Raw genomic sequence first — 23753 nt, forward strand, 5'->3', positions numbered from 1 at the left:
TTTATTAGTTCTTATGAAAATTAATTAGCCATTTGCATACTATTTCGGATGTGATAAATGTTTTAATAAGCAGCCTATTTTTCATGACATTTTGTTTAAAGGTCTCCAGGTTTAGTTAGTAGTTATATATTTAACTGCTACAAATTATAGTTTAAGAATAACCTAAACTGTGTAGGCCTATATAAAGTAATTTCAGTAGGCTACAAAGAGTGGATGTAGCCTACTTTGTAATTTGAAGCATTCTTTCGTAAATGTAAAAGGATTGTTTTACCTCAAAACATCGTACAAAAATATTCCAAAACAAAGCTCTGGTTTTATATTCCTGTGTGCTTTAGTCTTGCAAATATACGCGGTTGTTGTTTTACTTAGACTTTTTTTCGTGTAGATATTTCTAAACTGCAGCAGTTTCACCTTGTTTGACATGATAATAAACTAACATCTTCAATATTGTCGGAAGCCTTTGAAAAACGTACACTAAATATGAACAATTTGCCGTGGCAACATATGTTTTTAGCTCATTGAAACTCATTAACTAGGCTACTTTAATCGTGTTGTAACTTAATTTTATAAGTCACGCAGGCAGTTTTAAGTCAGTTTAACATATAAGTTCAATTAACTCATAAGGTTAATTTAATTAAGCTTAATTTAACGCAATCAGACTTTTTTAAAAAGCGTGGTAAACATTTATTTTACATTTCTGTGTATTTATTTTTGGTCGCTTTTATAGCGCAAGCAACATTTTAGTAAACTATTTAGTTTAATGACAATTTGCATGTGCAGAGATCTTAATAATGTTTTATTTCAGCCTCAGAAGATAAGTAATCCCAGCCCCAGTTCCTCTTATTTCTTCAGGCCATCATGATCAAGACATCTGGAGTGGGAGAGATAATTTAAGATTTATGTAAGGCGGTTTATAAAGCTGCCATTATGTCCACAAGGACCTCTGGGAGGAGTTAAACGCTCCGGGACAATACTCACTCCGGCCAATCTGACGTTTCTTGACGTGTCGAATGGGATGTCACTCGTACAATCCCGGTCGAGGGGGTCCATATAAGACCTCTGGAGGCCCTGGCATCCTCAGTGTGTGCAGGGCCACTGTTGGAGAAAGTCGCTTTTTTGCCGGGACAGTCTGGACTATTGGACAGAAGTTTTCACCAAGATATTTTAAAACTGAGTATATATTTTTCCTCAAATCGTTCAATGAGGCTTGTTGGATCTCAGTATAAAGACATGGAAGATCGTCTCTCTCCATCCGCGCGCTTGGTCCGCAGTCCCGGGTCCCAAACGAGGATCCACAGCATTGAGTCAATTCTGGGATTTAAGGGAGAGACTCTGTTTCACCCGGCGTTTCCATATGGATCGGGAAAGACAGGCAAAGACACCGAGCACTTGTCCCCGAAAAAGGACTCGAATAAACACTTTGATGGTGAGTAAACTCAATCTGAACGCGTTGACAACTTTATCCTAACTTCTAACTTTATTTTTGACTTTTTTATTTAGCTCTTACAATTAAAGTAATTAGTATAATAGGCTATATTTATATATCTACGTTTTATGCACGTGTGTTTAGTACATTTTAGATTTCAGTGTTTAAAAAGTAGGTAAAAATTTTTTTTTCAAAATTAAACAATGAAAAATGAACAGAAAATCTTAAGTATGCTATTTTAATTGAAAAGGTAATAAGGCATATAAATATGTGAAATATGGTAATCAAAGTTGTCAAAAATATGTCAGAGTTATAAATATGAACATGTTGCACTTTCTCACAGACTTCTCACTGTTGTTTTTTTTTTTTTTCTCTCTCTCTTTATGCAGGAGTTTGTAGGTCGACTGTAATGGTCAGCCCAGATCTGCCAGACGCGGATGGTGGTAAATTGTCGGATGATGAAAACCCGAAGAAAAAGCACCGGCGGAACCGAACCACGTTCACCACCTTCCAGCTCCACGAGCTCGAGCGCGCCTTCGAGAAGTCGCACTATCCGGATGTCTACAGCAGAGAGGAGCTCGCGCTGAAGGTCAACCTGCCCGAAGTCCGAGTACAGGTGAGAGACACTTCATTCTGTTCAAACAAATACAGCAATAATAAATATTGTATATATGTATTTATTTGTTTAAAGATGGAGAAGTATAGGCTACTAAAATACAAATTCCACTTCTAACTTTTATGTCACTGAAAAAAATGTTTCATTGGATTTGCTGAATTATTTTAAGGTAAATATGTTGCAAACAATTTATATGGGCTAAAATTAAACAAGTTAAGTTGAAAATTACTAAATTTTTAACTCGTTTGTTTAATTCAGCCCATATAAACTGTTTGCAACTTAAACAAATAAATCCAATTAATAATTTTATTTAGTGTTGGCTATATGAAGAGTTTACTTGCAAAAAACGGTTACTCTGTACAGATTTTTATAAATCCTGTTTTATTGTAGTACATTGAAGAGATCATTATGAAAAAGAATTTAAAAAAATGATTGATGATAGTATATAAACATTAATAAAACTAGTATATATTCTTTATTATGCGATTGTTAAATGTAAAGTATTCTATTTCAATGTAAAACTAATTTAGAAAGAAAATATTACCCTGTTTAACAATTTTAGGATTTTCAGGAAATATTTAATTGACACAAAATATTTTCTGTATAAAGTAAAATTATATCAATTTTAAAAACAAATTAACTAAACATATTCCAATACCATGTTTAAAAAAGTTATACTCCTGGACATACATTTATGCATTATATGCATAAGTTTATGCATTTATGCATACGTTTAAACATTATGTCTAGCAATTTGACATTTGGGACAAAGTCATGTTTAGATAATTAATATTTGGGAGAAGTATTTTAAAAAATACAATATAATTAAAGGAATAATTCACCCAAATCTTTAAAATATGTCGTATACTCATCCTCCACTTGTTCCAAACCTATCTGAGTTTATTTCTTCTGTTGCACACAAAGGAAAATATTCTGAAGAATGCTGGAATAACCCAGCCATGGACTTCAAAACTATATTTTTTCCTGATGTCAATTGCTGATAAATCCTAACATTCAGAATATTGTCTTTTGTGTTCAACAGAAGAAACAAATTCATAAAAGTTTAGAACTGCTTGAATTTTAGTAAATGGTGAGGAAGTTTTCCTTTTTGGGTGTGCTTTCTCTGATTTCTTTTTTGCCAGTCTATTTACAGAATGTATTTTTAATAAGCTCCTCAACTACATCTTTAACTTTTCACGCAATATTATGCATAATCTTAATTTCATGTATTATAAACTAAACCCTATATCTGTCATATTCCAGGTGTGGTTCCAAAACCGTCGAGCTAAATGGCGGCGTCAGGAGAAGCTGGAGGTGAGCTCCATCAAGCTGCAGGAGTCCTCTATGCTCTCCATCCCCAGATCGGGGCCACTGTCCCTGGGCAGCGGCCTGCCGTTAGAGCCCTGGTTGACCGGCCCCATCTCCACCTCCAGCTCTCCTCTGCAATCTCTGCCCAGCTTCATCACCCCTCAGCAGGCCGTCCCAGCCAGCTACACCCCTCCACAGTTCCTCAGCTCCTCCACCCTCAACCACAGTCTGCCTCATATAGGGGCTGTGTGTCCCCCGTATCAGTGCTCCGGTTTTATGGATAAATTTTCACTTGAAGAAGCAGATCCACGAAACACAAGCATCGCCTCGCTGAGGATGAAAGCCAAGGAACACATTCAGTCTATAGGGAAGACGTGGTAGATGAGACATTCAGAGACTTATTTTAGTTTAAATCTTCAAAATCAGTGGTCTGGATCCGTTTTTCTTTTCTAAACTTCAGTTGTGGATGACAATCTTTGTAAAAACAGATAAACATTGTACATGACTTTGATTTTTGGGTCATTGTAGGGCAGGTGGATCTCTTTCAGCCCTCTTTTTAACCTTTAAAGCAGTTGAAGAGGGAGTTAGGAATGGAAATGCATTATAAATGCAGGCTTTTAGTTTCATTGAATCGCATTTGGCATTCAAAAGGCCCGTTCTGTGCTAGGATTTATTCTCTGTTGAGTACTGCACAATGCAGCTGGCCACTTTCCATGATGTTTTGTTGTATGTTTTCACACTTGTACAGATGAATTTTGTATTTTATAATAAAAACAAAGTCATAAAAATAACAAATGCAGCCTGTGTCCAGTAGTTCTTAACCTACTATTATTAATAGTTATATTTAAATATAGCTCCTAATGTTTTATAACCCTAATTAGTTCTATACTGCATTTTTTTTATATATATTGTTGAGGTCATGTTATGTTAGGTTTTGTCTTTTTTGTGTGGTAAAATCACTCAAATGCACATATTGTTTTTCTTTGTACAATTATTTAATTTCATATAGACTATTTGGTACTTCTATATTTATTTTTTATTTAGTTTTTTACTGAATCAATCCATTTAAAATCAATTTGAAACCAATCACCCTGGAAAAAAAAAACTTTCATTTATTCAATTAAAAATATTAGGGCAATGGTTCACATTAAAATTTTATCACTTGTGCCATGAAAAATAATAATTTGCCTTAAACAATATGTTCTGTCTTGTCATTGTCATAAGAACAATTTTATATAACCTGGAACAAAGCATGTTTGTCTTGTTGAAGAAAGTTAATTAATTTAAAATTTTCTTTTGTTCTGAACAAGAAGATTTAGCTTTAATCAAAACAACAATTCCCATCAAATGGTCATTCATTCTTATTTCTTAGTTGAGCTCTCAATCAAAAACATTTATATTACATTAATATGCTTTGAACTTAAAATAAATTACTTGAAAAATAAAGCAAATGAAACTGAAATGAAAGATCAATTTTTAATTGGATGTGGGGCTGCTTGATTTTTTGTTCAGTGCAGTGCCTTCAGAATTTGAGAAATGACAAACTGTTCATTAAATACTTTGTTTACTGTAAAAAAATAATAACTTTACTGTTTAGCTCCAAGGATAATATAGTTCTTAAAGGAATATTTCACCCCAAAATGAATTAATTTACTCGCACCTCGCCATAAATTGAAATCGTGGTTCACATTTTGCAAAGCCTGTGGATTATCTAGTAAATAATTTTCTTGCACAGACATGTTGTTAAAGCTACTTCATTTAGAGCATTTATATTGCACCTACATTCTTTCTAGTAGCCGTTGCTCCATTTTGACCGAAAGTCTTCCTTAATGTTATACTAAATTCAACAAAAAATAACTCGCCTATCTTCAATAAAGGTCGTTAAACTAACAACACATTTAAATCTTAATCTGTTTGAACTATCCATCTCCTTCTAAAGCCATCACCACCAGACAGTCGTTGGTTCGCAGAGCGGGAAAAGGTAAGTGTGGTTCTCCTTCTTTATTATGCCGCCATCTTGTGGTTGCATTTGGAACTTTCTTCTCATTTTGCAATGCCCCTATTATGTAAAATAGTGGATAGTTACACTTTTCTTTTTGGTGGTTTTATTTTGAGTTTATAGGAATATGTTCTTAATGTCAGTAAATATGTCATGTGCTTATGTGCCTGCAGTCATTTTGCTAAAATACCAAGGCAGCAGTTTTTTTTACATAGGCTATATGACGACTCAATTATGCTTTGTAAAAATATTAAGTGTATTAATATTAAGTGTGCTAGCCTATATAACGGAGTTTTGATATAGCCTACTTTACATCATTCTTATTTATAGCTAAGTGTTTTTAGAAAGTAAATTTTAAAAATAAAACCTTAAGACTTTACCTAGCAAGATTTTACCAAATAGGAAAAGAAAAATCCTATAGCACTAAGCTTTGCTGGATTAGCTTGTCTGTTAGTCTCCATACTTCTGATGTACCAAAAATGTTTCCTGCAATTTTGTCAAAGTGCTTCAATTACTATTTTACTAAAAAGTATTTATTTACAAACATGTATTTAAAATTTTATAAGTAATGTTATGAGAATTAAATTTTAAAAATGTGAAAATATCTCTTAAAACTTGGTTTAAGTTAAAAACTGTAGCCTATAGGCAAATAACAAACTAGTCAGCTCATTCAACTTTCCTCAGTTAGAATTTGGCTGTTTGAAGAATTAAAATTATTTGTCATAAACTTCTTCTATTGGTTATTTTCACAATGTATGATGGCATGGTGGTCAAAAATGGGGCAAATGAGCTCATGCATAGGGTCAAAATCTGTACTTTGTCAGTAGTGGTCTTTCGAATACCCCCATAACCCCCCTGACTATCTGGGTCTGTTTTCATGCAGTTTTACAAGCTTGAAGATATGATCTGCTGAAGGTCAAAACGAGCATCAGAATGGGGAAGAAAAATGATTAAAGTGACTCGGTCGAGAAGATTCCCCAACTAGGCAGAGACTCATAATACATCAACAGTACATGAATAATGGTGCACTAATATGTAAATTAAACATTATTTCATTATGAACTAATGATGAGTTAAGGCATCATGAACTAACTACATGTAACCAAGAGAAGCTCATGACCTGTTAATGTAGCTTTATGTCATCACTTTTTTTTTGGCATATTATCAATACCTATTTCTTAATTATTAATGAACTCCTATGTTTATGCATAACACTATATGCATGTTTGTCAAGTGTATGTTCTGTCTATATTAAAATGAACAGTTTAAACACAGGTGTTGAGTAGTTGAGAACGAGATAATGATAATGTGCCCCTCTAAGTAAAGTCATAACATAAAGATGCAGTAACATATTAATAATCAGCAATTATAAAAGCTAAAGCACACTTAAAGAGATACTTCACCCAAAAATGAAATTGTCATCATTTACTCGGTCTTTTTAAGTTTCTTTCCGCTGTTAAACACAAAATAAGATACTTTGAAAAATGTTGAAAACCTGTAACTATTAATCTTCATAGTAATTGTTTTTCTACTATGGAAGTTTGCTTTCAGCACTCTTCAAAATATCTTCTTTAGTGTTCAACCGAAGAAAGTAACTCATAAAGGTTTGAAACCACTTGAGGGTGAATAAATAGTAAATCAATTTTCATTTTGTGGATGATCCTGAATGCAACATGCTGTTGCAACTGTCCTCAGATACAAAATTAATTTAAAAGCTTGCCATATTAACAATGTACAATTTTAATTTATTACAGTTTTAATGTAATTTAATTTCAGAGAATTAATTAATTTGATTTATTAATTCATTTTAAAGTTCAATGAAATAGTTTAGTAGTTCAGTGTAGATTTTCTGTAAAGATATTTTTGTTCATGTTTTTTTGTAGGCTTGATAATTGACCAAAGCCTGATTGTTTATTGTTCTTTTAATAGTATGTATTTATGTGGCCAGTTTAACAAATTTAACCAATTTACATTTATTCTTTTTACCAAAAAAAAATGTAAATAAAATCCAACCAAATGTTTTAGAATTTTTTTCCAACACATTTCAATGAATGTTGCAACTGTCCCCATGGGTTGCTGTTGTAACCATAATCTATCAGTTGCAACATTTAACTTTGTCTGATTAAATTCGGCGTACATTATCATATGTACAAATATTGTAACAATGTGTATTGGTATCTGATAGATGTGGATTTATTATATTAAAATTTTGGGTTTCCACTCAAAAGAAAATGCAAAAAGTGTTGCATCTGTCCCAACTTTCTCTTAGTAGTGTTCCAACGTCTGTAGCAATTGCAAAACGCAAAAAGACCATTTTTATAACAACTTCTAGGAAAAATCTGACATTTTAATGCAGTCAATTTATCAATGATGCTGTTAGATTCAGATCAATGGAGGTCAGACGAATGCAGAATTTCCATTACTGCCCATTTCGCAAGTGACAAATGAGAAACGCAAACATCCTCGAGGAAAGATGAGCTTAACCAAACGAAAGTGGCTTCAACTGACATTTTTTATTGTGAGGAGCATCAGTGTGTATAATTGGAGCCTTTATTGTGGTTGGACAGCTGAGAGACGGCAAAGACCATCAACAGCTTCCTCGCAATTGTCCAGACAACGGCGAGGTCGTGATTAGTCGTTCAGACGATCATTAGTGTGCGGTGAAGAGCGTTTCTGTCACCTGTCCGGCTCTGTTAAGTGACTGCTTGATGAATAGGCTGTTTATGGTCAGTCACCTCAAGATATCGGTCACAGTCTGTAATAAATGTGCTTTTTTGGACTGAGAAAGATTTTGATATATACTAGTGCACAGAGCCCATGCAGTCATCATTTTTGTTGAGTAAAAAGACATCTAATTGTTATTAAAGATTATTGAAGGAACTTTAAGAAATACACAAAAGTAAGATTTTTTTGTGTTTTTAACAGCCTATTTTGCTTACTAAACGAGCATTTACAGTTGAAGTCAGAATTATTAGCCCCTGGTATTTTTTTTTATTAACTATTATCTAATTTCTAGTTTTAATAACTAATTTCTAACTGTTGTCTTTTATCTTTGCCCTAATGACTACACAATATTTAACTAGATACTTTTAAAGATACTATAGTATTCAGCTTAAAGTGACATTTAAAGGCTTAATATTGACAGTAAAATGGTTTCAAAAATAATTAAAAACTGCTTTTATTCTTAAATAAATTAACACTTTTTTCGGAAGATAAAAACTATGTTATATGAAATATTTTGAGAGGGGGGAATCACAATTTTGACTTCGACTGTATTTAAGCTAAAATAAAGTCAATATTTTGAATTACAATTCAAAATAACGTCTTATTAAATGTAATTTATTCCTATGATTTAAAATGAAAATTTCAGCATTATTAATATGGGCTTCAGTGTCACATTATTCATTCATTCATTTTCATGTGCTTTTCCATTACTGTGATGTGGAAGCAGCAGTCTTAGGAGACAACCCCAGACTTCCCTCTCCCCAGACACTTCCTCCAGTTCCTCCAGGGGGATCCCGAGGCCAGCCAAGAGACATAATCCATCCAGCGTGTCTTGGGTCTTCCCTGAGGCCTCCTCCCGGTGGGACATGCCTGGAACACCTATCCAGGTAGGCGTCCAGGAGGCATTTGAAACAGATGCCCGAACCACCTCAGCTGACTTCTCTCGATGTGGATTAACAGCGGCTCTACTACGAGCTCCTCCCAGGTGACAGAGCTTCTCACCCTATCTATAAGGGTGCACACTGCAACCCTTCAAAGTAAACTCATTTCGGCCGCTTGCATCCAAGATCTTGTTCCCTCGGTCATGACCCACAGCTCACAGCCATAGGTGAGAGTACATATTGAGGGGTAAATCGAGAGCTTTTCCTTTTCGGCTCAGCTCCTTCTTTACCACAACAGACCGATACATCAACTGCATGACCAATCAGACAGCTGTCAATCTCACGTTCCATCCTTCCCTCACTTGTGAACAAAACCCCAAGATACTTTGAACTCCTCCACCTGTGGTAAGGACTGGGGTAAGTCACATTATCTTTCAGAAATTTAATAAAATGTTGATTTGCTGCTCAATTTTGGTGAATTAATATTGTTGTTACTCTATTATTAATTATGATTCTTTGAATTATCAGTGTTCCTGCTTTATACATTTGTTGATAAATTTGACTTTTTAAGAATTCAAAAATGGTTTAAAAACATATAAATATAAAAAAGTATATAATATTAACTTATAAACATTTGGAGAGTTCAGATGCAAAAACCTCTAAATGCCATCTAAAATTTCTTCTAAAATCAACTTTTATGGCAAAAACATTGGTTCTTTGCATTGCCTTTAAAGTGAAATAACTGAACAAAAATATTGGAGGCTGAGGAAAAATGCTCATTCTAGGAGAACATTTCAGATGGCACTTGGAGGTTTTTTGCATCTGAACTCTTCATTTGTTTGTTTTCAAGAGTTCGCCTTCAGCTGATGATTGATTATGGAGCTTGTTTGGCATGCTGTCCCGGGAAAGAGCCTTGAGATCTTCAAGCCCGGGGCTCCCTCCCGTTGCAGGGCGAGAGGGCAGTCCGAGTTCAGGTAGGTCTCGAGAACTCCCCTGCTTGATAATGTTGGAAGTAGATAAATGCTATGAAGTGTCTATGCTGTCCATTTAGATTTGTCAATTTGCTTATGTTACATGTTTTTGGTCTGTGGGAGGAAACCGGAGAGCCCGGGGAAAACCCACGCAAACATGAGGAGAACATGCAAACTCCGCACAGAAATGCCGACCTGGCCAGGAAGAGTCCGAACCGGTGACATTCTTGCTGTGCGGCCGTGGTGCTAACCACTAAGCCTCTGTACTGCCATGACAAGGAATTTGGAGGAGTAGGGGAGGAAGGGGGGATTCTTCAAGACGAAGATGGCTGAGGTAAGATACTCTGGTTATTCATAGTGGTTAAGGAGTCGTCTGATTGGTAAATCAGTGTTAGCTAATGTGGACCAGGTGCTATCAATCATAAGCACGTGCTTCTCTCGAAATTAGTTTATAAATAAACTTCACTTAAATGTCTTTACTTTCAGTCTTGAACAATTTAATGTGTCCTTGATGAATCTGATTATAGGTATTGTTGAATAGTCCTTTATCACAGTTTCCATAAAAAATATGAAGCAGCCCAACCGTTTTCAACACTGATGATAATAAAAAAAAAAGTTTCTCGAGCAGCAAATTGACATATAACAGTGTTTTCTGAAGAACCAAGTGACATGTGACACTGAAATCGTAATAATAGTTTACAGTTTTAGAGTTTTTACTGTATTTTTGATCAAATAAATCCAAGTGATACTTACTGCAGAGCAACATGGGCAGAGCGAAGCTCCAGCAAGGGGAAGCTTGATCTCCAGCTCCTCCTTGCTGCACTCCTTCTACAAGTGTTGTCACTGGGAGTTAGGGACAGGGTGTACACATTAAAACAGCTCAATGGAGGTGAGCTCCACCCAAGTGGCTCTGCAGTGTGCACCCTCTCAATAAATGTGGCTTTGCTGAGCGAAATGTGTATTTTTTTTAAAACACATACACAATCTTATTAACTCCAAATGTTTACGCAGCAGTGTAGCACAGTGTAATGCATGGTAAAGGATTTCATCTGTCAAATGATATGCAAAACAGTCATTTTTTATAAACCGCAGAAAGCCCAACAAGTTCAAGTTTATTAAATATTATCATACAATTGTATCATGACTACAATGGCTGCCAGTAAGATGAGTTTATAAAACAACAGCTGAAAATGTACAGAATGAAGACACTCGGGTTATGTGTATTTCATATATCGACATAGAAAAATATAACATGCTTATTGATATGTTGTTGACTAAAGAGGTTTGTATCTGATGGAGCCAGTTGTTCAGCTTCAAATCACAGTCTTTTAGCCAGTTTGTCCTCAGCTTTCGTCCTCGTACTGCATTCTTAAAGCCCGTAACAAGTCCTCAGCCTATAAATAAATATAAATATTATAAAAATATATCAAATATATAATAAAGCATAGAGATGGCTAGTATTAAACTTGATATTATAGTTACTTGATATTAAGCACTATTCGCCAAGAAACTTAAAGCTCGATGTCTGTGCGAAATCGTAATCGTTTGCTAACGCACATTATTATTATTTAGGTAAACAATTAATATGTGTAAGTTAATCTACTGATAAGAGTTTTTTTTTTTTTTTTGGTCATCTTCAGTCTAAGTCTGATTTTTTGCTTGTGTGTTTTAAGTGGCTGTACTTCTTTGTTAATGTCAGTTTGGTGACACTATTCTTAACCGCACTCTACACCGTTAGTTTGCTATGAGGGAATGATGCGCAAAAAGAAAGCACTGCCCTCTACTCAATATTCCATTCTGGAAGGACATCAACATACTGAAATAAAAGTCTTAGCAACTTCTGGTTCACACAGACTTTAACTTAATCTTAAAATAAAACTGATTAAACCCCACACTCCTATAATAAATAAAAATAGCAATACATTTTATATATATCAGTATACACCTGACAAAAGTCTTGTTGCTATCCAGGTTTTAGGAACAACAAATAATAACTTGACTTCTGGTTGATCATTTGGTATTAGAAGTGGCTTATATGAAAGGCAAAGGCCTCTAGATTACGCTTATTTTACCAAATAAAATATGATCATGCCTTGATTTTAAATTATTTAATTAGGACAGTAAGATCTGACTTTGCTTAGGCAAAAGTCTTGTCACTTAACAGAAATAATGTACAGTATAGAATATAAAGTCATGGTGCAGTGGAAAAAGAATTAGTATAGTGTATGGCTCCCATGGGCTTGGAGGACTGCATCCACACATCTCTGCAATGACTCAAATAACTTATTAATAAAATCATCTGGAATGGCAAAGAAAGCGTTCTTGCAGGACTCCCAGAGTTCATCAAGACTCATTGAAGGATTCATCTTCAATGCCTTTTCCTTCGTCTTACCCCAGACATGCTTAATAATGTTCATGTCTGGTGACTGGGCTGGCCAGTCCTGGAGCACCTTGAACTTCTTTGCTTTCAGGAACTTTTATGTAGAGGCTGAAGTATAAGCAGGAGCGCTATCCTGCTGAAGAATTTGCCCTCTCCTGTGGTTTGTAATGTAATAGGCATTAAATGTCTTGATACCTCAGGCTGTTGATGTTGCCATCCACTCTGCAGATCTCTCACATGCTCCCTAACTAAATGTAACCCCAAACCATAATTTTTCCTACACCAAACTTTACTGATTTCTGTGAGAATATTGGGTCTATGTGAGTTCCAATAGGTCTTCTGTAGTATTTGTGATGATTGGGATGCAGTTCAATAGATGATTCATCAGGAAAATCGACGTTTGGCTACTTTTCCAAATGATCAACTAGTAGTCAAGTTATTATGTTGGCTTGAGAAAGCCAACATACTGTAATGCTACTTAAACTTATTCTTATTATTATTCTTATTATTATTCCGGCTTCTGACTTAAAAAAGCAATCGCTTCTCCTCCCAGGGCTTAGATGCTACAAGCCCCAAATTTGGTCAAAAGCTGCCTACTGCCCATGAGATGGTTGCTGTATGTCCTCATCCTGATAAGATTTGTAGTTTTTGAATTAAAAATTTTTTAATTAAAAAATTGTATCGAGTATTTGGGGCATATAAAAAAGTATACAATCCTCAAATTTGGCCAAAAGATGTGTTTGAAATTACAGATAATTATCATATTTATTTGGTGTAATTATAAATAACAGTTTTCCTATAAATATTTTTTTTATATTAAATTTGTAAAATTCAGACTCAAAGCGTGTCAGAGTGTCCACGAGATGGCGCCAGAAGACTATTTTTGAGCCCTTTGTAATTTAGTACTGGCCCTTTAAGAGGCGGGGATATCCGGACTGACTGTTTTGAATCTACAGAAATTCGGGCTCATTTCAGACGTGCTTGTTACAACATTTGAAGCTGAAATTGCGACCATTTTGGTCGCATATGCGCCTGAAAATTAATCTATGCGACCTCATAACATATTTGGGCGCATTAGTGCAACTGCTGATAATGGTTGTAGTGCGACCTGTTTTGATTTTTTGTAAAAACGTGCTGAATCGCTCTTCCCTGCCGCTATATTGGTTCATATTAGCTGTCAATCACTCAAGGTATTCCGCTGTCAGATGACAGGGAAGGAGCTTTTATGACCACGGGAAATGCAAACGGCTGAAGAGTAAAAACTTAAAGCACACAGGTTTGCAAACCCCACCTAAAATTGAGGTGTAGATGAGAGAGATCGTGACACGTCACGTGGTGAATAATGATCCACCAGCTGAGATCACTGAAACTGCGGCTCATAACAAAGACCAGTATTGCGCCGATGGTTAGTGCAAGAATCTTGCGCTGCCTGCTCATAAATTGGGTCGGCTGACTCGCCAGCTTTTCCACAAACACAGAAAAATGAAGATCATCTCAGACTGAACCTTTAAATTGACACAAACTGAAACCAAAACTTTTAAAGAGTGATAGAAGTGAGACTTTACTTTCTTTCTTTTGTCTATTCTTTTTTGAGGTGTATATTATTTTTTTATTTATTTACTGATGACTGCTTTGCAGCTTTCATCATTGAATTGAATTATTTATTATAATCTTTTGTTTGTTTTGTAGCAGAAATATTATTTATTAAATTGACATGCATATAAAAACAGCAGTACAAAATCAATATTTCTTACTGCAATGCTTCATTTTTGTTTGATGCAAACTATACAATTATTTTATATAAAGTAACAGACATTTTATAGCAGATAACCTACATTCATGCACATTCAAGGCAGTATCATAATGAGAAATGGAATTCATTGTTACTATTATTGTCATTTTCATCATCACTAATATTCTATGGCCTAATTATTAGACATTCATTTTAGAATTATTGCACACAAATATCTCTATCTCTAAATATGTCTTCGCAGCATTAGTTAGATAGTTGTTTCTGGTTTTTGTCAGTCCTATTGATGTTGTTTTAAAATACAATAAATCCCTTAAAAAGCAATTTGCAGCGGTGCTCATTCATTTTTGGTGGGTGCTCCTAAATTTTTTCTGGTGCTCCTAAATTTATTTTGGTGCCCCTGAATATTTGAAGTTGGGAGCACCGGTGCTACCAAGTAAAAAAGTTAATTTCGAGCCCTGTATATATATATATATATATATATATATATATATATATATATATATATATATATATATATATATATATATATATATTCATACAGTTGATGTCAGAATTATTAGCTCCCCTGTTTATTTTTTCCCCAATTTCTGTTTAATGGAGGGTAGATTGTTTCAGCACATTTCTAAGCATAATAGTTTTAAAAACCTATTTCTAATTACTGATTTATTTTATCTTTGCCATGATGACATTAAATAATGTTTGACTTGATATTTTTCAAGACACTTCTATACAGCTTAAAGTCACATTTAAAGGCTTAACTAGGTTAATAAGGGTAACTAGGCAGGTTAGGGTAATTAGGCAAGTTATTTTATAACGATGGTTTGTTCTGTAGATTATCAAAAAAAAAAATATCTTAAAGGGGATAATAATTGTGTCCCAAAAATGGTTTTTAAATAATTAATAACTGCTTTTATTCTAGCCGAAATAAAACAAATAAGACTTTCTCAAGAAGAAAAAATATTATCAGACATACAGTGAAAATTTCCTTGCTCTGTTAAACACCATTTGGGAAATATTTAAAAAAGGGAAAAAAAATCAACTGGGGGTTAATAATTCTGACTTCAACAGTGTATATATATATATATATATATATATATATATATATATATATATATATATATATATATATATATATATATATATATATATGTGTGTGTGTGTGTGTGTATATATATATATATATATATATATATATATATATATATATATATATATATATATATATATATATATATATATATATATATATATATACATACACACACACACATTTATGGTTAGGGTTATAAGGATTATTTTTTATCCCCCTTTTATGTTGGCAAAAACATAAGTTTACTTCAGATATTTCTTTCAAAACAGAATATTCTGTACCGCAAAAAAGCCTTCTCCTCACTTGTGATAATGACAATGAAAGCCAAGCTTTTGGTCTATGCTGTACCAAAAAAAAATAAAATCACCCAGGTGATTACAATTAAATATTACGATTATAACATTGTGTTAGTGGCCAGTGGGGTGAAACAACGTCATTGGTCAGAATTAACCACGTGATGAAGACGGCCTAATATTGTATTTAATGCGATTTTCTTCCTGTAAACTGTATATATAACTATATAACTATAACTATATATATAACGCTGCAAATTACTGTAAATTGACTGTACTCTTTATTAACTGCAAAACTGATAAGACTGATTAAATAAAAGACAAATTAACTAAATGCATGTGCTATTGTTTCATTAGTATTTTAATTTAATATTTTTCTTTATATGATATTTATTATAATGTAATTTTGTTCAGATTATAATATATACTATAAATACTAACTATACTATAGTGATCTGCATTAAACAACCTGAACAAATCAGTTCTCTCTCTCTCTCTCTCTCTCGATTTGATCAAAAATGTAAATGAGGCCTTCCGATTAACAGTCCAGTGGACCCTAGCAACAGCCTAGAAACCACTCATAAAACCCTAGCAACTACCTAGGAATGCCTTAGCAACATCTTAGCAACCGCCTAGCAACCACTTCTCAACCGCTGTGCTTCCTGCCAACTGCCTTTGAGTCCCCGGCGCAGTCACGTTGGCTTTCTCAAGCCAACATCAAAGTTCGTCAACGAACTTTAGGTTCTAGTTATTTGTTGCTCTTACAACTGGGATCGATGACAAGACTTTTGTTGGGTAGGGTATATTTATATTACATCAGAACTGCACTCATGTTCTGTCTTATGTTACAAAAATTATATATTAAATTATAATACTATCATGTACTGCAGATTTATTTACCTTTAAACAACTTAATATAAAATATATTATGCCAGAACCACCTGTATGCACTTTACACGATTCTTGCATGCATTTATGCATTTACATATAAACCATGTTAATAATTTATATATAAATGCAGATTTTAAGTTTTGCAAATACATGCAAAATGTATTAGATACTTTTGGCTTCCTGTAAAATTGGAATTCTTTTTCAAATATTTCCCAAGTACAGTTTAATGGAAAGAGTTTTTTTATCATTATTTTATTAGGGATAGTTCACACAAAATGGTTAATTCTAACTTCATTCACTCACCATTTATTTGTTGTTTGAGTTTATATTTTTGTTGAACACAAAAAAAGTTATTTAGAAAAATGTTAGAAACTGGTAACCATTGACTTCCATTTTAGTTTTTTTCCTACTATGTAAGTCCATAGTTACTGTTTTTTAACATTCTTCAAAATATCTTCTTTTCAACACAAAAAAAGAGTTTATATCTGTTTGGAACCACTTGATGTTGAGTAAACTGCTTAAATGTAAATTTTTGAGTGAACTATCAGTTTAACGATGCAGTTAAAGGGAAAGTTCACCAATTTTTTTTTTGTCTGTCATCGTTTAATCTCCCTTCACTTGTTTCAAACCTGTTTGAGTTATTTCTTCTTTTGAACACAAAAGAAGTTAGTTAGAAAAATGTTGGAAACCAGTAACCATTGACTTCCATTGAAGATTCTTCCTACAATCTAAGTCAATGGTTACCGGTTTCTAACATTCTTCAAAATATCTTCTAAAAGAGAATCAACTAATTTCTAAAAACTACTTTCTTTTGTCTTTGCCATGATGACAGGGCATACGATTTGACTTGTTTTTTTGGCAAGGTATTAATGTTAAAGGGCAATTTAAAGGCTTAACTAAACAATTTAGGTTAATTAGCCAAGTCATTGGACAGCAGTGGCTTGTTTTGTAGCCTATCAAAAAATAATAATTTCTTAAGGAGGCTAATAATATTGATATTTAAATATATATATATATATATATATATATATATATATATATATATATATATATATATATATATATATATATATATATATATATATATATATATATATCAGTCAATTTAAATGAAATAATACTTTCTCCAGAATAAATATGGTACAGGAACTACTATTAAAAATTCCTTTGCTCAGTTAAATATCACTTGGGAAATATTTGAAAATTAACTTTAAAAAATGGACTTTAACAGTATATGCATACATTTCAGCATTAGCATGAATCAAAACATTAAGCTGTTCTTTCCGATGTTCTCACCACTTTCTCAGCTCTGTCATCTCTCTCTTCCTCCCACTGGCGTCCCTTTTCGATCATGCGCTGCATCAGTTTTAAAGCGTTGACCTCTGTGTTGTCCTGCGGGTTCTCCTGTGTCATTCGTTCATTCATGAGCGCATACAGCCGGAGCGGCAGATGTTTGCTGTATCTCTCCAGCTGCAGATCCTGATCCGGGCTCACAGAGGTCAAAGCATCGTCGTTTGAATCTTCTGATATGTCCTGCTCATCGGTGCTTTTTTTGCCCATTAAGTGGCCTGAAACAGACAGCGCACATTACAGATTGATTGTTGCAATAATTTTGCGTAAAAGTGACTGAACAAGAACAGATCTGGCATTTTCATACTTAAAATGTCCATGAGTTATAAAACTATTATGTGCAGAATTGAAATTAAAAGGGAGAGTTCACCCGAAAAATTTAATTCTGCCATAAATTAGTTTCTTTTTGTTTTTGGTGAACACAAATAGAGATATTTTGAAGAATGACAGAAACTGGTAACCATTGACTTCCATAGCTTTTCCTACTATGGAAATCAATGGTTACTGGTTTTTAACATTCTTCAAAATACCTCTTTTTGTGTTCAACAGAAAATGTAAGAACTCTTAACGCTTTAGAATCACTTGAAGGTGAGTAAATTGTAAATCTTAATTGTTGGGTGAACTCACTTTAACAATGCAGGTCACTATTAAGTTAAAAAGTAGTTCACACAATTAGTTTTATTCTGTCTGTATTTACTCACTTTTTACTTGTTCAAAATCTGTTTTCTGTTCTTGTTCAAAACCTTTCTTCTTTTAGACACAAAAGAAGTTATTTAAAAAAATGTTGGAAACAGGTAACTGTTGTCCATTATAATTTATTTCCTACTTTGGAAGTCAATGGTTACCGGTTCTGACATTCTTCAAAATATCTTCTTTTGTGTTTAAGAGAAAAGATGAGAACTCATAAAGGTTTGGAACAACTTGAAGGTAAGTAAAATGTGCGTAAATGTCATTTTGGGTGAATTATCCCTTTTACAATCCAATTTGGGTGATAGTACAACATTTTACTTATTCTGTCATTATTTACTCTCCTTTCACTTGTTCCAAACCTGTTTGAGTTTATTTCTTTTGTTGAACACAAAAATAAGTTATTTAAAACAATGTTGGAAACTGGTAACCATAGACTTTCATTGTATTTTTTTTCCTACTATGGAAGTCAATGGTAACATTCTTCAAAATATCTTTATTTGTATTAAAAAAAAAAAAGAACTCATAACGGTTTAGAACCACTTGAGGGTGAGTAAATTGTTTGTAAATTGTCATTTTTGGTTACACTATCCCTTTAACAATGCAATTTAAGTGATAGTACACCAATTTTTTTATTCTGTCTTTATTTACTCTCCCTTTACTTGTTCGAAACCTGTTTGAGTTTCTTTTTTTATTGTAGAACACAAAAGAAATTATTCAGAAAAATGAAAACCATTGACTTCAATTGTAAGTTTTGTTCCTACTATGGAAGTCAATGGTTACCGGTTTCTAACATTCTTCAAAATATCTCCTTTTGTGTTCAACAAAAAAGAAAAAAGCTCACAACGGTTTGGAACCACTTGGGTGTGAGTAAATTGTGTGTAAACCTTAATTTTTTGGGAGAGCACACTTTAACAATGCAGGTCACAGTTAAGTTAAATAAGTAGTTCACAGATTTTTGTTAATCTGTCTTCATTTATTCACCCTTTACTTGTTCAAAATGTTTTTTTCTGTTCAACATAAAATAAGTTATTTAGAAAAATGTTGAAAACCTGTAGCCATTGACTTACATAGTATATGTTTTTTATACTACTGAAGTCAATGGCTACCGGTTTCTAACATTCCTCAAAATATCTTCTTTACTGTTTAAAAAAAAAGAACTCATAACAGTGTGGAATGACTTGAGGGTGAGTAAATTGAGCATAAATTGTCATATTTGGTTGGACTATCCCTTTAACAATGCAGTTAAAGCAACAGTTCACCTTTGTTTTTTATTCTGTTATCATTTACTCTCCCTTTACTTGTTCCAAAACTGTTTGAGTTTCTTTTCATCTTTTGAACAAAAAATAAAATTAGAAAAACGTTTGAAACCGGTAACTATTGACTTCCATTGTATTTTCTTTCCTACTATGGAAGTCAATGGTTAGCAGTTTCTAACATTATTCAAAATATCTTCTTTTGTGTTTAACTGAAAAAAAAACCCCTCATAATTAGTTTGAACCACTTGAGGGTGAGTAGATTGTGCATAAATTGACATTTTGGGGTGAACTATCCCTTTAAAAATGCAGTTACAGGGATATTTCACCAATGTATTATTTGTATTCTGTCATCATTTACTCTCCCTTCATTTGTTCCAAATCTGTTTGAGTTTCTTTCTTCTGTTGGACACAAAAGAAGTTAGTTGGAAAATGTTGTAAACCTGTAACTATTGACTTCCATAGTATTTGTTTTTCCTACTATTGTATTTTATGGTTACCAGTTCTAACATTCTTCAAAATATCTTCTATTGTGTTCAACAGAATCATAAGAACTCATAACTGGTTGGAACCACTTGAGGATGAGTAAACTGTTTAAATGTTCGATTTTGGGTGAACTATACCCATCAACAATGCAGTTAAATTAAATATATTTCATCAATTTATTTATTTTTATTCTGTCATCATTTACTCTCCCTTTATTTGTGCGAAACCTGTTTGGGTTTATTTCTTCTGTTGGACACAAAATAAGTTATTTAGAAAAATGTAACTGGTAACCATTGACTTCTATTGTATTTTTTTTTCCTACTTTGGAAGTCAATGGTTACCAGTTTCTAACATTCTTCAAAATATCTTCGTTTGTGTTCACCAAAAATAACAACAACAACAACAATAACAACTCATAATGGTTTGAAGCAAGTGAAGGGGAGAAAACTTTAATGTTAGATATGAAATGTAATCTGGACTACAACATACAAATAAATATATACATATTTGAGCCAAAAAATCTAATAAAATTTAATTAAATATATAAAATTGCTTACATTATACCTCATTTGTTCATTATATAACCCCAATAGAATTTATGCAATCTTAAATGTAAAAACCTGATATTGTTCCTCCTTATTATATAAATTCATCTCACACAAACAAAAGCCAGTGACCCGCCTCCTGTTTTCATCCAATTAAGACTCTGCTGTAAGTCTGCTCTTTAAACCCCATGAATCCACTTTTCCTCTTCAGTCTCGATGCTTAAATAACACTTTGCAATCACTTCAGACACAATCCTAATATATGCACTCAATAAACTTCCTCTGATACTTTCATCAGCTGATTTATATGATAATTATTGCCTAGTGTTATTGATTTCAGTGTAGATTATTGTGTTTCAGCCACAATCATTTAGTGCAGAACTTAAAAATTTTTTAAAAATGCTATTTGTTTATTATTATGCATATTATTTTTGTATATTTTATTGTCCATATGTTCATATTAATGCTTCATACTATACATGACCATGTTCTTCCACATGACTGCACTTAACCTATCAACTATTATTAAGCAGATAATTATATCCGAATTAAGCAAAGTTATAGTAATAATAATAGTGATCATTGGACCTCATTATCATTTCATTTCAAAAGCACACATTACTTCAGACATACAATTTTTGGTACTATTTATTTTAATATCTTTACATTTTGCAATCTGTTGCTGTCCCACTACTTGCATATATACATGTATATAATTATGTATATAAAATAAAATACAATACAACTAATTAATGCATTTCTAATAATGAATCAATAATAGAAAATACTGTTTAATATGTGTGTAAACAGTTAATTTAATTGTACATTATTAAGATTAAACTGATTATGTGGATTATATGGTTATAAAAGCTGTTATTATCCTAGATATAAACTATAATTGTCATAAGCTTTAATAAAGTCTCTTAAACTCTGCTTTTATTTGATAAAAAATACTACAGTATTATAAATTATGAACTACTTTCATACATTTCCCAATCATAATTATCAGCTTCGTTAATCCAGCCTTCACCGTCACAACCGAAATCCTTTTAATATCCCAGTTTAAGTCATGTGAACTCACAAACTCAAGCATTAAACAAAAAAAAAATTGATTATTTTTGGTATTACAATAAAAATAAATAAAAACAACCATCACTTACCAACAGCCCAGTGATTCCCGCGTGGATAAACTTTTCCGATTGGTTGTGCGTCTGATGCAAACACTTCACAGAGCACAACGACCAAAATGATGGAAACGACGAATCTGTATCTCCACACCAGGCACATAGTAACGCTCATAATATAAAACGTCTGTAAGTACTCCTAAATAATACTTGCTCTTGCAGGTATTGCTAATAAAGGCCCTTGTAATAGTGCTGCATATGTATAATCAGTTCATTTATATACTCCCGTGACGACGACCACTTAAAAGGTGGAAGAATATGACGCGATAATATGGGAGAGAAACTAATGTCTGGATGACTCGTTTGGGGTGGACGTGGAAAGTTTAAAGCCTCCTCCCAGGGTTTCTGCGTCAGGATCTGGGCAGGTTAGTCTATTTGACATAAAAAAAAATGAAGGGGGTGGGGGGTGAATGTCACGTTGAGCTAACCTGTCATTATCTCAGCCATGGGCTATTGTGCTCCCCAAGACAGATTCAATGTGAAGTGTCATCGGCTTTTTATAAGATGCGGGGTAAAAATAACGTCAAAATGACTTCTTGCTTTGTCGTGCTGTTTGTGCAATGGAGCTTTAATTGTTTCTTGTTAGGGGAAATATGAGGATAAAAATACAGTAGACAAACTTTTTGTTGAATAACACCCGTTTAAAAGCTGAGAACACGAGTTAGTTTACCACAAAATGAGCATGTATTCACTATTTAGTCATCCTCAAGTGGTCCCAAACATTTATGAGTTTATTTTTGATGTTAAACGCAAAAGCAGATACTTTGAAGAAAGCTGAAATCTGTTATGGCTGCACATAATATTGTTTTAGCATCGATATTGCAATGTGCGTGTCCACAATAGTCACATCGCAGGATGTTAAATGTTGAGTTGGGATTATTATTGATCAGCACCACCAAGTTATAACCATAACAGAGTAAAAGTTTATCATTTGAATGTGTTTCAAAGGTATTTCAAGAACGTTCAGGCACAAAAAGTACAACATTTGTAACTTTAATGAAGAATGATTCTACTGAAACATTCATACAAGGACGACTACTCAGTGTTGTTTTACATTTGACATTTTATTATTCAACTTCTGTACCTGAATACTTTTAACTGTTTTTATTAAGTATTGTAGCTACGTTATTGTAAATACTTTTGCTTTTATACATTATTCACACCCCTACAAAATAACCCCAGTCGATATAAAATAATGATTTCTTTTCAAACAGAGCTATTCAAACCATATGTTGAAATTGTGTTTATATTATATATCACAGAAAAACTAAATATCTGGTACTGGTAACCATTGACATTCAATGTTGGAAAACCAAATACAGCAACTCTTTTAGTTGAAGAATAGGTGTTTTTAAGACTGTCTTGAAACGTTTATAATCATGATATGACCAGTCATGAATATATAGGGGATTTTATTCATGTTTAAAACAACTGTAATTAAATGTTTTTCTTGTTTTTTACCATTTTGAATGCAATGATGGTATTGTTTAAGATGTATTTGTTATAAAACCTTGACACAAACATATGTCACATTGACTTTGACATGACTTTACTAAGGCAACATAACTTGTCATAAACCTGTCATAAACATAATTGAAATGAGGCCATTATAATCGTGTCATTAATATTTTTCTGATTACTTTTTCAGTTAAAAACTGAAAAAACTGACTCTTTTTTTTAAAAGAGTCAATACTCTCTGTCAAATTATTTTAAATGTCATTATTATTCAATGGCATTTTAATTAAAAATTAAATTTGTACTACTGTAGTTCAAGTCAAGAAAAATATTATTAATGCTGCTATTAATTTCACGACAGTAATACTATCATCATAGCAATCATGTTTATGACAGATTTATGACGAAGAGAAGTAATGAGAAGTAATGTTGTCGTGGTAATGTGAAGCTGTCATAAC

At 33.0% G+C, this 23753-nt stretch overlaps 3 protein-coding genes across 6 annotated transcripts in view; 2 read left to right on the forward strand and 1 right to left on the reverse strand.

Annotated features, from left to right (window-relative positions):
* Window positions 1-1195: 1195 nt before the first annotated feature.
* Window positions 1196-4145, forward strand: rax (retina and anterior neural fold homeobox). The gene is given in 3 exon segments (NM_131227.1): window positions 1196-1426; window positions 1816-2042; window positions 3306-4145. Coding segments are annotated over 3 exon segments (879 nt in total). The 5' UTR covers window positions 1196-1200; the 3' UTR covers window positions 3732-4145.
* A 6832-nt stretch (window positions 4146-10977) lies between these two features.
* On the reverse strand, window positions 10978-21955 carry grp (gastrin-releasing peptide). The gene is given in 3 exon segments (NM_001161350.1): window positions 10978-11319; window positions 17629-17900; window positions 21817-21955. Coding segments are annotated over 3 exon segments (462 nt in total). The 3' UTR covers window positions 10978-11268.
* znf532 (zinc finger protein 532) overlaps window positions 21870-23753 on the forward strand; it is a 52374-nt gene continuing 50490 nt past the window's right edge. For 2 of the 4 annotated variants that reach the window (XM_087300814.1, XM_087300824.1), the window contains exon 1: window positions 22080-22205. The gene's annotated coding sequence lies outside the window, so the exon portion shown is untranslated. Of the gene's footprint in view, window positions 22206-23753 lie in introns of all 4 variants that reach the window. The other 2 variants (XM_087300808.1, XM_087300825.1) reach the window with 2 other exon arrangements.

Source organism: Danio rerio, chromosome 21 (genome assembly GCF_052040795.2).
Source record: "Danio rerio strain M-AB ecotype USA chromosome 21, GRCz13ab, whole genome shotgun sequence".
NCBI classification, from domain to species: Eukaryota; Metazoa; Chordata; class Actinopteri; order Cypriniformes; family Danionidae; genus Danio; species Danio rerio.